This window comes from Pseudophryne corroboree, chromosome 5, assembly GCF_028390025.1.
Source record: "Pseudophryne corroboree isolate aPseCor3 chromosome 5, aPseCor3.hap2, whole genome shotgun sequence".
Taxonomy (NCBI): domain Eukaryota; kingdom Metazoa; phylum Chordata; class Amphibia; order Anura; family Myobatrachidae; genus Pseudophryne; species Pseudophryne corroboree.
In genome coordinates this window covers 151840067-151853986 of record NC_086448.1, presented here as the reverse complement: position 1 = coordinate 151853986, position 13920 = coordinate 151840067, and the positions used below count along the sequence as shown (strand labels likewise).

The 13920-nt window shown below is 50.1% G+C and overlaps 2 protein-coding genes across 4 annotated transcripts in view; one reads left to right on the top strand and one right to left on the bottom strand.

Moving 5' to 3' along the window:
- The window catches only part of OXSR1 (oxidative stress responsive kinase 1), a 446840-nt gene that overhangs the window by 44330 nt on the left and 388590 nt on the right, over positions 1-13920 (bottom strand). For all 3 annotated transcript variants that reach the window (XM_063921823.1, XM_063921824.1, XM_063921822.1), the window contains exon 8: positions 496-629. In XM_063921823.1, the coding sequence (XP_063777893.1) occupies positions 496-629 (134 nt within the window). The remainder of the gene's footprint in view (positions 1-495; positions 630-13920) is intronic.
- The window catches only part of LOC134927409 (xin actin-binding repeat-containing protein 1-like), a 559013-nt gene that overhangs the window by 392744 nt on the left and 152349 nt on the right, over positions 1-13920 (top strand). The gene's annotated exons all lie outside the window — the stretch shown is intronic.

Here is a 13920-nt window from a genome sequence, read left to right as displayed (position 1 = left end):
CTGGCCAATTTTTCCCCTGCATTTTTAGAACCAGGACCAGCTCGATGAGCCCGAGGCTGGTTATGCTTTGGAGGGGGGACCCCACGCCATTTTTTTTCCGGGTTTTTCACGTTTTTTTACCGTTTTTTAAAATCGCGGCAAAATCCGCCAAATCGGCCGATTTTCGCCCGCGACTCTGGCGAATCCGTTTTTCATTGAATATGGTGAATTCCGGAAGCCACCTTCCGGGATTCACCTGTCGAATTGAGTCGAATTAAAAAACGGCGAAAATTGCCGCGAATTCGACCGCAATTGCATATACCCCTTTATGTACTAAACATCATATAAACCGCTTCTAAATCGCAATGAGTGGAAGGTCTGTATTCTCAGACAGGCTGCCCCCATTCCCAACTGACAACTGTGCAATTCAAGAGCCCCTTTCAGACATTACACAGTTCCTCACACCCGTCCTCACACAGATCTGTCCTCTGCAATATAAGACTGGTCCCGTGTTACCTTTTCTCTGGGTCTTTTTGAAGGCACGAGGATATCATCTTCCTAAAAGACTTGCCGTATTTCTTCAGTATTTCCTTATCCTGTACACCTGTCTCTAGAGTCGGGGGGTCATTCTGAAGCGTCAACATTAAAACCTATAATATAACGTTATAATCAGCAAGATTACAGGACACTAGAACCTTTCCTTAGAGGTCATGGCTGCTCTGCTTTCATGGGTAATAATGGCCTAACTTGGCCTACCTATGACAAAGTCTCATGCAAACCCCCCAAAAATGTTCTTTGGGTGGGGTCCCATGAGTGAATATAAAATACAAAACTGTATTTACTGTGGATGGGCCATTTGGTTTTGTGGGGTCTTTGATGGCTTAATGATCCCATGCTACTCTTCTCTTATAGCTTGGCCTCACCCAAAGCAGGCCAAGTGGGTGTTAATTCCTCTCCTCCGTAAATCTCCAGTTGGCTTTGACAACCACTTGACCTGTCTGGAATCGGCTGAGCAGTAACATGGGAGAAAAGTACAGCACTCATGTCGTCCTTTTTCCATATCGACCTTGACTCTGTCGACAGTGCCTGTCGACCGAGCAGAGCTCAGGGTTTATAGCAAAAGTGATTACTGTGACATAATGCAAAACAAATAAAATAAAAAATAAAAAGTAGAATATACTGTATATATTCTAGGTACAACGCAAGAACAGCATATACCAAACATGCAAGCCTTTTTACAGGTAGCATGACAACTATAAACAAATTATACCATCTGTAGATAACGGGAAATGTCACAGAACTACAAGGAGAGAGAAAAAAAGGGAGGGGGTGGGGAGCTATATGGGCTGAGGAAAAGAGAAAGTAACAGTTAATTCTGACAACTGACAAAAAGGTGCTATAAAGGGATGCCACCTGTGGTAAGAACAGAACTTTTTTATTTTTTTATTTTTTCTTTTATTGTAAGATCTCACAGTAACCACTTTTGCTATAAACACTATGGGGTAGAAGTATGAATAAAAAGTGAAAGACAGCTCTACCAATAAGAGCTGTCCTTCGTGATACAAGGACTTCTGGATTTGAGACCCAGGAGTTCTTCTGCGGATGCGTTGTATGACACACATACCGCGGGAGACACTGGGAGGGTTCTGAGTGGATCCCCCTCAGTGCACATCGCAAAAAGAAGCCCACAGGTATATATTAGGCAATGCCCTCGCCTACCGTGTCCAAGCGGCAGAACGTATTCCAGAGCCTGGTACATATGGGAAAGCAGCCAAAACGCCCCAAAACTGGATTTTTGGAGATTTGATTGCAAAATGCACCCCGCCTTCTATATCTATATGTGCATGAATATTAACATATATAGATATATATATATATATATAGATATATATATATATATATATATATATATATATATATATATGTTAGTGGTAAATCCTTCCCCACCTGTGGCTCGGGTGTTAGCAGCAAAGGAATAAAGGCGGCACTCCAAGGACTTGTAAAAAACTTGTATTCAAATCATAGTGACAAGATGAACAAACGTGCTCATAACAAAAAAACGCAGGTTGCTTATGATGTTTCAAGGCATAGCAGCCTTTTCATCAGGTAAGAATAACCCTATGCAGTGGAAAACGAGTGATACAGAACTCTGCATCCACAATTCCCACCTTTGCACCATCTTGGGCTTCAGGTTGGATGGGATGGACAGAACACCTGTGTCACAGCTAGCAAATCAGCAGCATCAAATTTACATAATTACAGCCCTCAAATTACAGAGAGAAAAAATAGGATTTTAATACCTACCGGTAAATCCTTTTCTCAAAGGCCGTAGAGGATGCTGGGGACTCCAAAAGGACCATGGGGTATAGACAGGATCCGCAGGAGACATGGGCACTTTAAGACTTTAAATGGGCGTGAACTGGCTCCTCCCTCTATGCCCCTCCTCCAGACCTCAGTTATAGGAACTGTGCCCAGAGGAGATGGACATTTCGAGGTACAGGATTTTGTTAAACTAAGGGCGAGATACATACCAGCTCACACCACAACACACCGTACAACATGGCATTTCACTAAAACCAGTTAACAGCGTGAACCAACGAGATCAGCAACAGGCTGACCCTTACCAAAACACAACCTTTGTGAAACATAAGCAATAACTATATACAATTACTGCAGATAGAGTCCGCACTGGGACGGGCGCCCAGCTTCCTCAACGGACTAAGAGAAAAGGATTTACCGGTAGGTATTAAAATACTATTTTCTCATACGTCCTAGAGGCTGCTGGGGACTACAAAAGGACCATGGGGTTTATACCAAAGCTCCAAACCGGGCGGGAGAGTGCGGATGACTCTGCAGCACCGATTGAGCAAACAGGAGGTCCTCATCAGCCAGGATATCAAACTTGTAGAACTTTGCAAAAGTGTTTGACCCCGACCAAGTAGCTGCTCGGCAAAGCTGTAAAGCCGAGACACCTCGGGCAGCCGCCCAAGATGAGCCCACCTTCCTAGTGGAATGGGCTTTCACCGATTTCGGTAACGGCAAACCAGCCGTAGAATGAGCCTGCTGCATCGTATTACAGATCCAGCGTGCAATAGTCTGCTTAGAAGCAGGAGCGCCAACCTTGTTGGCCGCATACAGGACAAATAGCGCCTCTGTCTTCCTAACCCGAGCCGTTCTGGCTACATAAATTTTCAAAGCTCTGACTACATCAAGAGACTTGGAATCAGCCAAGGCTTCAGTAGCCACAGGCACCACAATAGGTTGGTTCATGTGAAACGAAGAAACCACCTTTGGTAGAAATTGTTGACGAGTTCTCAACTCTGCTCTATCCTCATGGAAAACCAGATAGGGGCTTTTGTGAGACAAAGCCGCCAATTCGGACACCCGCCTTGCGGACGCCAAGGCCAATAGCATGACCACCTTCCAAGTGAGAAATTTCAACTCTACCTTTTGTAAAGGTTCAAACCAATGTGACGTAAGGAACTGTAACACCACATTAAGGTACCATGGTGCCACCGGGGGCACAAACGGAGGTTGGATGTGTAGCACGCCTTTCACGAAAGTCTGCACTTCTGGAAGTGAGGCTAATTCTTTTTGAAAGAAAATCGATAAGGCCGAAATCTGCACTTTAATGGAGCCTAATTTTAGGCCCGCATTCACACCTGCTTGCAAAAAATGGAGAAAACGACCCAGCTGAAATTCTTCCGTAGGAGCCTTCTTGGATTCACACCAAGACACATTTTCTCCAAATACGGTGATAATGCTTCGCCGTTACCTCCTTTCTAGCTTTGAGTAGAGTGGGGATGACTTCCCCGGGAATACCCTTCCTAGCTAAGATTTGGCGTTCAACCGCCATGCCGTGAAACGCAACCGCGGTAAGTCCTGGAACACACACGGCCCTTGCTGTAACAGATCCTCTCTGAGAGGAAGAGGCCAGGGATCTCCTGTGAGTAATTCCTGAAGATCCGGATACCAGGCCTTCCGTGGCCAATCTGGAACAACGAGTATCGTCCGAACCCTTGTTCCTCTTATGATCCTTAATACCTTTGGGATGAGTGGAAGCGGAGGGAACACACAGACCGACTGAAACACCCACGGTGTCACTAGTGTGTCCACTGCTATTGCTTGAGGGTCCCTCGACCTGGAACAATATGTCTGAAGTTTCTTGTTGAGGTGAGACGCCATCATGTCTATTTGAGGAAGTCCCCAATGACTTGCCACTTCTGCAAAGACCTCTTGATGAAGACCCCATTCTCCTGGATGGAGATTGTGTCTGCTGAGGAAGTCTGCTTCCCAGTTGTCCACTCCTGGAATGAAGACGCTGACAGAGCGCTTGCATGTTTTTCCGCCCAGCGAAGAATCTTGGTGACCTCCGCCATCGCATCTCTGCTCTTCGTTCTGCCCTGGCGGTTTACGTGCGCCACGGCTGTGATGTTGTCCGACTGAATCAGGATGGACAGGTCGCGAAGAAGATGTTCCGCCTGCCGCAGGCCGTTGTAGATGGCCCTTAACTCCAGCACATTTATGTGCAGACAATCTTTCTGGCTTGACCCTTTTCCCTGGAAATTTTGTCCCTGTGTGACCGCTCCACAACCTCGGAGACTCACGTCCGTGGTCACCAGAATCCAATCGTGGATTCCGAACCTGCGACCCTCTAGAAGGTGAGAACTTTGGAGCCACCACAGGAGAGAAACCCTGGTCCTGGGGGACCCGGACCACTTGTCCAGCAGGTCCCACTGAAACGTTCTTGCATGGAACCTGCCAAAACGGAATGGCCTCGTAGGGCGCCACAATTTTTCCCAGCACTCAAGTGCAGTGATGAATCGACACTCTTGGCGGTTTCAGAAGTTCCTTGACCATGTTCTGGATTTCCTGAGCTTTTTCCAACGGGAGAAAGATCCTCTGCTGGTCGGTGTCCAGAATCCTACCCAAAAACGATAGCCGAGTTGTTGGAATCATCTGCGACTTTTGTAAATTTAGGAGCCAGCTATGCTGTTGCAGGATCTGCAGGGAGAGCGCAACGCTTTTCAGTAACTGCTCTTGTGATCTCGCCTTTATCAGGAGATCGTCCAAGCACGGGATAATTGTGACCCCTTGCTTGCGCAGGAGCACCATCATTTCCGCCATTACCTTGGTGAAAATCCTCGGGCCGTGGAAAGACCAAACGGCAATGTCTGAAATTGGTAGTGACAATCCTGAACAGCGAACCTCAGGTACGCCTGATGAGGAGGATATATGGGGACATGTAGGTACGCATCCTTTATGTCGACCGACACCATAAAATCCCCCCCTTCCAGACTGGAGATCACTGCTCGGAGAGATTCCATCTTGAATTTGAATTTTTTTTAAATAAAGGTTGAGGGATTTTAAGTTCAGAATCGGCCTGACCGAGCTATCCGGCTTCGGGACCACAAACAAGGTTGAATAAAACCCGTCTCCCCGTTGTGACGGGGGTACCATGACAATGACTTGCTGTTGACACAGCTTTTGTATTGCAGCACATACTACCTCTCTCTCTGGAAGAGAAACTGGTAAGGCAGATTTGAAAAATCGGTGCGGAGGCACGTCTTGGAATTCCAGCTTGTATCCTTGGGTCACAATATCCAGCACACAAGGATCTAGGTCCGAGCGAACCCAGACCTGACTGAAGAGTTGAAGACGTGCCCCCACCGGTGCGGACTCCCGCAGCGGAGCCGCAGCGTCATGCGGTGGACTTGGTTGAAGCCGGGAGGACTTCTGTTCCTGGGAGCTTGCCCCAGTCGGGGATCTTTTACCTCTTCCCTTACCTTTGGCCGCGAGGACCGAAGAACCACGTCCTTTTCTGAACTTATGCGACCGAAAGTACTGCATCTGGTACTGAGGTGTTTTCTTTTGCTGTGGATGGACTCTAGGCAAAAATAAGAATTTACTTACCGATAATTCTATTTCTCGTAGTCCGTAGTGGATGCTGGGAACTCCGTAAGGACCATGGGGAATAGCGGCTCCGCAGGAGACTGGGCACAAAAGTAAAAGCTTTAGGACTACCTGGTGTGCACTGGCTCCTCCCCCTATGACCCTCCTCCAAGCCTCAGTTAGGATACTGTGCCCGGACGAGCGTACACAATAAGGAAGGATTTTGAATCCCGGGTAAGACTCATACCAGCCACACCAATCACACCGTACAACCTGTGATCTGAACCCAGTTAACAGCATGATAACAGAGGAGCCTCTGAAAAGATGGCTCACAACAATAATAACCCGATTTTTTGTAACAATAACTATGTACAAGTATTGCAGACAATCCGCACTTGGGATGGGCGCCCAGCATCCACTACGGACTACGAGAAATAGAATTATCGGTAAGTAAATTCTTATTTTCTCTGACGTCCTAGTGGATGCTGGGAACTCCGTAAGGACCATGGGGATTATACCAAAGCTCCCAAACGGGCGGGAGAGTGCGGATAACTCTGCAGCACCGAATGAGAGAACTCCAGGTCCTCCTCAGCCAGGGTATCAAATTTGTAGAATTTAGCAAACGTGTTTGCCCCTGACCAAGTAGCTGCTCGGCAAAGTTGTAAAGCCGAGACCCCTCGGGCAGCCGCCCAAGATGAGCCCACCTTCCTTGTGGAATGGGCTTTTACAGATTTTGGCTGTGGCAGGCCTGCCACAGAATGTGCAAGCTGAATTGTACTACAAATCCAACGAGCAATAGTCTGCTTAGAAGCAGGAGCACCCAGCTTGTTGGGTGCATACAGGATAAACAGCGAGTCAGATTTTCTGACTCCAGCCGTCCTGGAAACATATATTTTCAGGGCCCTGACTACGTCCAGCAACTTGGAGTCCTCCAAGTCCCTAGTAGCCGCAGGTACCACAATAGGCTGGTTCAAGTGAAACGCTGAAACCACCTCAGGGAGAAATTGAGGACGAGTCCTCAATTCCACCCTGTCTGAATGGAAGATCAGATAAGGGCTTTTACAGGATAAAGCCCGCCAATTCTGACACGCGCCTGGCCGAGGCCAGGGCCGACAACATGACCACTTTCCATGTGAGATATTTTAACTCCACAGATTCAAGTGGTTCAAACCAATGTGAATTTAGGAACCCCAAAACTACATTGAGATCCCAAGGTGCCACTGGAGGCACAAAAGGAGGCTGTATATGCAGTACCCCTTTTACAAACGTCTGAACTTCAGGAACTGAAGCTAGTTCTTTCTGGAAGAAAATTGACAGGGCCGAAATTTGAACCTTAATGGACCCCAATTTTAGGCCCATAGACACTCCTGTTTACAGGAAATGCAGGAATCGACCTAGTTGAAAATTCCTCCATCGGGGCCTTATTGGCCTCGCACCCCGCAACATATTTTCGCCAAATGCGGTGATAATGCTTTGCGGTTACATCCTTCCTGGCTTGATCAGGATAGGGATGACTTCATCCGGAATGCCTTTTTCCTTCAGGATCCGGCGTTCAACCGCCCTGCCGTCAAACGCAGCCACGGTAAGTCATGGAATAGACAGGGTCCTTGCTGGAGCAGGTCCCTTCTTAGAGGTAGAGGCCACGGGTCCTCCGTGAGCATCTCTTGAAGTTCCGGGTACCAAGTCCTTCTTGGCCAATCCGGAGCCACGAGTATAGTTCTTACTCCCCTTCGTCTTATAATTCTCAGTACTTTTGGTATGAGAGGAAGAGGAGGGAACACATACACTGACTGGTACACCCATGGTGTTACCAGAGCGTCCACAGCTATTGCCTGAGGGTCCCTTGACCTGGCGCAATACCTGTCCTATTTTTTGTTTAGGCGGGACGCCATCATGTCCACCTTTGGTTTTTCCCAATGGTTTACAATCATGTGGAAGACTTCTGGGTGAAGTCCCCACTCTCCCGGGTGGAGGTCGTGCCTGCTGAGGAAGTCTGCTTCCCAGTTGTCCACTCCCGGAATGAACACTGCTGACAGTGCTATCACATGATTTTCCGCCCAGCGAAAAATCCTTGCAGCTTCTGCCATTGCCCTCCTGCTTCTTGTGCCGCCCTGTCTGTTTACGTGGGCGACTGCCGTGATGTTGTCCGACTGGATCAGCACCGGCTGACCTTGAAGCAGAGGTCTTGCTTGGCTTAGGGCATTGTAAATGGCCCTTAGCTCCAAAATATTTATGTGAAGTGATGTCTCCAGGCTTGACCACAAGCCCTGGAAATTTCTTCCCTGTGTGACTGCTCTCCAGCCTCGCAGGCTGGCATCCGTGGTCACCAGGACCCAGTCCTGAATGCCAAATCTGCGGCCCTCTAGAAGATGAGCACTCTGCAACCACCACAGGAGAGACACCCTTGTCTTTGGTGACAGGGTTATCCGCTGATGCATCTGAAGATGCGATCCGGACCATTTGTCCAGCAGGTCCCACTGGAAAGTTCTTGCGTGGAATCTGCCGAATGGAATTGCTTCGTAGGAAGCCACCATTTTTCCCAGGACCCTTGTGCACTGATGCACTGACACTTGGCCTGGTTTTAGGAGGTTTCTGACTAGTTCGGATAACTCCCTGGCTTTTTCCTCCGGGAGAAAACACCTTTTTTTGGACTGTGTCCAGGATCATCCCTAGGAATAGAAGGCGTGTCGTCAGGATCAGCTGCGATTTTGGAATATTGAGAATCCAACCGTGCTACCGCAGCACTATCTGAGATAGTGCTACCCCGACTTCCAACTGTTCCCTGGATCTTGCCCTTATCAGGAGATCGTCCAAGTAAGGGATAACTAAAACTCCCTTCTTTCGAAGGAGTATCATCATTTCGGCCATTACCTTGGTAAAGACCCGTGGTGCCGTGGACAATCCAAACGGCAGCGTCTGAAACTGATAGTGACAGTTCTGTACCACAAACCTGAGGTACCCTTGGAGAAGGGTAAATTGGGACATGTAGGTAAGCATCTTTGATGTCCAGAGAGACCATATAGTCCCCTTCTTCCAGGTTTGCAATCACTGCTCTGAGTGACTCCATCTTGAATTTGAACCTTTGTATGTAAGTGTTCAAGGATTTTAGATTTAAAATTGGTCTCACCGAGCCGTCCGGCTTCGGTACCACCAATAGTGTGGAATAGTACCCCTTTCCCTGTTGCAGGAGGGGTACCTTGATTATCACCTGCTGGGAATACAGCCTGTGAATGGCTTGCAATACTGTCTCCCTATCTGAGGGAGACGTCGGTAAAGCAGACTTTATGAAACGGCAAGGGGAAGACGTCTCGAATTTCTTGAGACGGGCCCCCACCGTGCCTGAGACCGCTTGTAAAGCCCCAGCGTCATGCTGAGGACTTTGCGGAGGCGGGAGAGGGCTTTCGTGGGAATTGGCTGTTTGCTGCAGCCTTTTTCCTCTCCCTCTGCCACGGGGCAGAAATGAGGCGCCTTTTGCCCCCTTTATGGGGCCGAAAGGACTGCGCCTGATAATACGGCGTCTTCTTAGGTTGAGAAGCTCCCTGGGGTAAAAATGTGGATTTTCCAGCCGTTGCCGTGGCCCCCAGGTCTGTTAGACCTACCCCAAATAACTCTTCCCTTTTATAAGGCGATACTTCCATATGCCTTTTGGGATCAGCATCACCTGACCACTGTCTTGTCCATAACCTTCTTCTGGCAGAAATGGACAGCGCACTTACTCTTGATGCCAGTCGGCAAATATCCCTCTGTGCATCACGCATATATAGAAATGCATCTTTTAAATGCTCTATAGTTAGTAATATACTGTCCCTATCTAGGGTATCAATATTGTCAGTCAGGGTAATCCGACCAAGCCACCCCCCAGCACTGCACATCCAGGCTGAGGCGATTGCTGGTCGCAGTATCACACCCGTGTGAGTGTATATACATTTTAGGATATTTTACTGCTTTCTGTCAGTAGGTTCCTTAAGGGCGGCCGTATCCGGGGACGGTAGTGCCACCTGTTTAGACAAGCGTGTGAGCGCTTTATTCACCCTAAAGGGTGTTTCCCAACGTGCCCTATCCTCTGGCGGGAAGGGGTATGCGGCCGGGCACAAAAATCTAACTGAGGCTTGGAGGAGGGTCATAGGGGGAGGAGCCAGTGCACACCAGGTAGTCCTAAAGCTTTTACTTTTGTGCCCAGTCTCCTGCGGAGCCGCTATTCCCCATGGTCCTTACGGAGTTCCCAGCATCCACTAGGACGTCAGAGAAAAGGAAGACTTACCCGCAGCAGCTGTGGAAACCAGGTCCGCGAGGCCCTCACCAAACAAAACTTCACCTTTGTAGGGCAGAGCCTCCATAGCCTTCTTAGAGTCAGCATCACCATTCCAGTTCACAAAGCCCTCCTAGCCGAGATTGCCATGCATTGGCCCTTGATCCCAAGATGTCAATATCCCTCGCAGCGTCCCTTAGATAAACCGCTGCGTCCCTGATGTGACCCAGGGTCAAAACTACGCTGTCCCTATCCCAGGGTGTCTAGGTCAGATAACAAGTTATCTGCCCACTTTTCAATCGCGCTACTCACCCATGCCGATGCCACGGCCGACCTGAGTAGCGTATCGGTAGTAACAAATAGATTTTAAGGTAGTTTCCTGTTTACGATCCGCAGGATCCTTAAGGGCTGCCGTGTCAGGGGACGGTAGCGCCACCTTCTTGGACAAACGCGCCAGTGCTTTGTCCACTGTGGGTGATGATTCCCACCGTAATCTATCTGGCGAGGGGAAAGGATACGCCATAGCAATTCTCCTGGGAATCTGCCGTCTCCTGTCAGGAGACTCCCAAGCCTTTTCAAAAAGAGCGTTCAATTCATGAGAGGGAGGAAACATTACCTCAGGCTTCTTTCCCTTAAACATACAGACCTTTGTGTCAGGGACAGTGGGGTCTTCTGTGATATGCAACACCTCTTTAATAGCCACAATCATGTACTGAATACTCTTAGCCACTTTAGGATGTAACTTGGCATCATTATAGTCGACACTGGAGTCGGAATCCGTGTCGGTATCTGTGTCTGCTACCTGGGTAAATGGACGTTTGAGACCCTGAGGGGGCCTGAGACTGTGATAAAACCTCACCCATGGATTGTCTCCATGCTTGGTTCTGAGACACAGAATCGTCTAGCCTCTTGTGCCATAAAGCCACACTTGCATTTAAAACTTCCCACATATCTACCCAATCAGCAGTTGGCGGTGCCGACGGAGTCACTCCCAAATTCTGTTCTGCTCCCTCACCAGCCTCCTCCTGGGAAAAGCATTCAATTTCAGACATGTCGACACACACGTACTGACACCCCCAAACACACTGGGCTATAGGGGACAGACCCACAGTAAGGTCCTTCAGAGAGACAGAAAGGGAGTTTGCCAGCTCACACCCAGCGCCCCACCCGTCTGAAGGAATTAACCAATGCTCCAGGCCTGTAAGCGCTTTTTATATAATCGTAATCAACACCAAATTGCCGTGCCCCCCCCCCCCCACCCCCCCTCGTTTTGTGCACCGTCACTTGTGGTAGCAGTGAAGGGCCAGGAGCGGCATCTCTGCAGCTGTGCTGTGGAGAAAATGGCACTGGTTTGAGCTGAGGAGGAAGCCCCGCCCCCTATATGGCGCGCTTCGGTCCCGCATTTTTTTATACTGGTGGGGGTCCCTATACATTGCCTAGGCAATGTATATACATATAGCCAGGATAAATATGAGGTTTTATTGCTGCCCAGGGCGCCCCCCCTGCGCCCATGTAGTGCCGCTTGTGTAAGGGTGCAATGGCGCGCAGCGCGACCGCTGCACGGCACCTCCGGAAGATCTGAAGTTTTCTGCCGCCTTTGAAGTCTTCTTGCTTCTTTACTCACCCGGCTTCTCTCTTCAGGCTCTGTGAGGGGGACGGCGGCGCGGCTCCGGGAACGAACAGCTAGGCGCACCAAGTGATCAGACCCTCTGGAGCTAATGGTGTCCAGTAGCCTAAGAAGCAGAGCCTTTAAACTCACAGAAGTAGGTCTTGCTTCTCTCCCCTCAGTTTCACGAAGCAGGGAGCCTGTTGCCAGCAGTGCTCCCTGAAAATAATAAACCTAACAAAAGTCTTTTCTAGAGAAACTCTGTAGAGCTCCCCTAGTGTGCAACCAGTCTCCTCTGGGCACAGAATCTAACTGAGGTCTGGAGGAGGGGCATAGAGGGAGGAGCCAGTTCACACCCATTTAAAGTCTTAAAGTGCCCATGTCTCCTGCGGATCCCGTCTATACCCCATGGTCCTTCTGGAGTCCCCAGCATTCTCTAGGACGTATGAGAAATCTAGGAGAGGCTCCAGCTCGTAGGAGCTTACATTCTAAGGAAGATATGGGCACATACAAAGAAAGAGTTCGGATGAGGCCTTGAATGACAAAAGAAGTCTTAATGGCATGTTTAAAGAGGCTGGGAGCCTGGATAAAAGTCTTTATGAGTATATTTCAGAAGTTGGGAGTACTGTGGGTGAATTCATGGAGGTGGGATCGAAAAAGAGATGATTATGGAGGAGGTTAAGCAGCAGTCATTGGTGGGAGGCAGTGTGTGGAGAAGAGAGGCTGAGGCTATGAAGGTGAGTATGGGGCAGAGAACCAGTGGAGTGACTGACAGAGGGGAGCAGCAGAGGCGGAGTGACTGGCAGAGGGGAGCAGCAGAGGCGGAGTGACTGGCAGAGGGGAGCAGCAGAGGCGGAGTGACTGGCAGAGGGGAGCAGCAGAGGCGGAGTGACTGGCAGAGGGGAGCAGCAGAGGCGGAGTGACTGGCAGAGGGGAGCAGCAGAGGCGGAGTGACTGGCAGAGGGAAGCAGCAGAGGCGGAGTGACTGGCAGAGGGAAGCAGCAGAGGCGGAGTGACTGGCAGAGGGGAGCAGCAGAGGCGGAGTGACTGGCAGAGGGGAGCAGCAGAGGCGGAGTGACTGGCAGAGGGGAGCAGCAGAGGCGGAGTGACTGGCAGAGGGAAGCAGCAGAGGCGGAGTGACTGGCAGAGGGGAGCAGCAGAGGCGGAGTGACTGGCAGAGGGGAGCAGCAGAGGCGGAGTGACTGGCATAGGGGAGCAGCAGAGGCGGAGTGACTGGCAGAGGGGAGCAGCAGAGGCGGAGTGACTGGCAGAGGGAAGCAGCAGAGGCGGAGTGACTGGCAGAGGGGAGCAGCAGAGGCGGAGTGATGGCAGAGGGGAGCAGCAGAGGCAGAGTGATGGCAGAGGGGAGCAGCAGAAGCGGAGTGATGGGAGAGGGGAGCAGCAGAAGCGGAGTGATGGGAGAGGGGAGCAGCAGAGGCGGAGTGATGGGAGAGGGGAGCAGCAGAGGCGGAGTGATGGGAGAGGGGAGCAGCAGAGGCGGAGTGATGGGAGAGGGGAGCAGCAGAGGCGGAGTGATGGGAGAGGGGAGCAGCAGAGGCGGAGTGATGGGAGAGGGGAGCAGCAGAGGCGGAGTGATGGGAGAGGGGAGCAGCAGAGGCGGAGTGATGGGAGAGGGGAGCAGCAGAGGCGGAGTGATGACAGAGGGGAGCAGCAGAGGCAGTCATGACAGAGGCAGAGGGCAGCAGTGATGAGGAAAGAGAGCAGGAGCTCAGCAGGCCAGAGAGAGAGATAAGCAAATAGCAAACTGGATCCAGACTGTAATAGAATGCTATCTATCTATAATGGGGATCGGTATGTCAGCATCTCGGGCGACAGAATCCCGGCAGGTGGTCGAGCGCAACAAAACTCCTTGCTGGCTCGCTGCGCTGGCCACAGGTTCTATTCTCCCTCTCTGGGTGTCATGGACACCCATAGAGGGGGAATCACCTACATCGCCGGTATTCCGGCGGCGGAATAGTGTCCCCGTCGGGATCCCGGCGTCGGTATTGAGACAGCTGGGACCACGATGGGCGGTATGTTAACCGCATACCCTATAATGTTATCTGTGAAATAAACAGGAATTTTGTGAGAAATCCTGATCCAAACCCTGTCATCAGAATATATTTCCATTTATTCAATGAATGGACCAGTCTGCATTTGTTAATGTCTTTTCAATGCCTTTGTAGTATTTTGT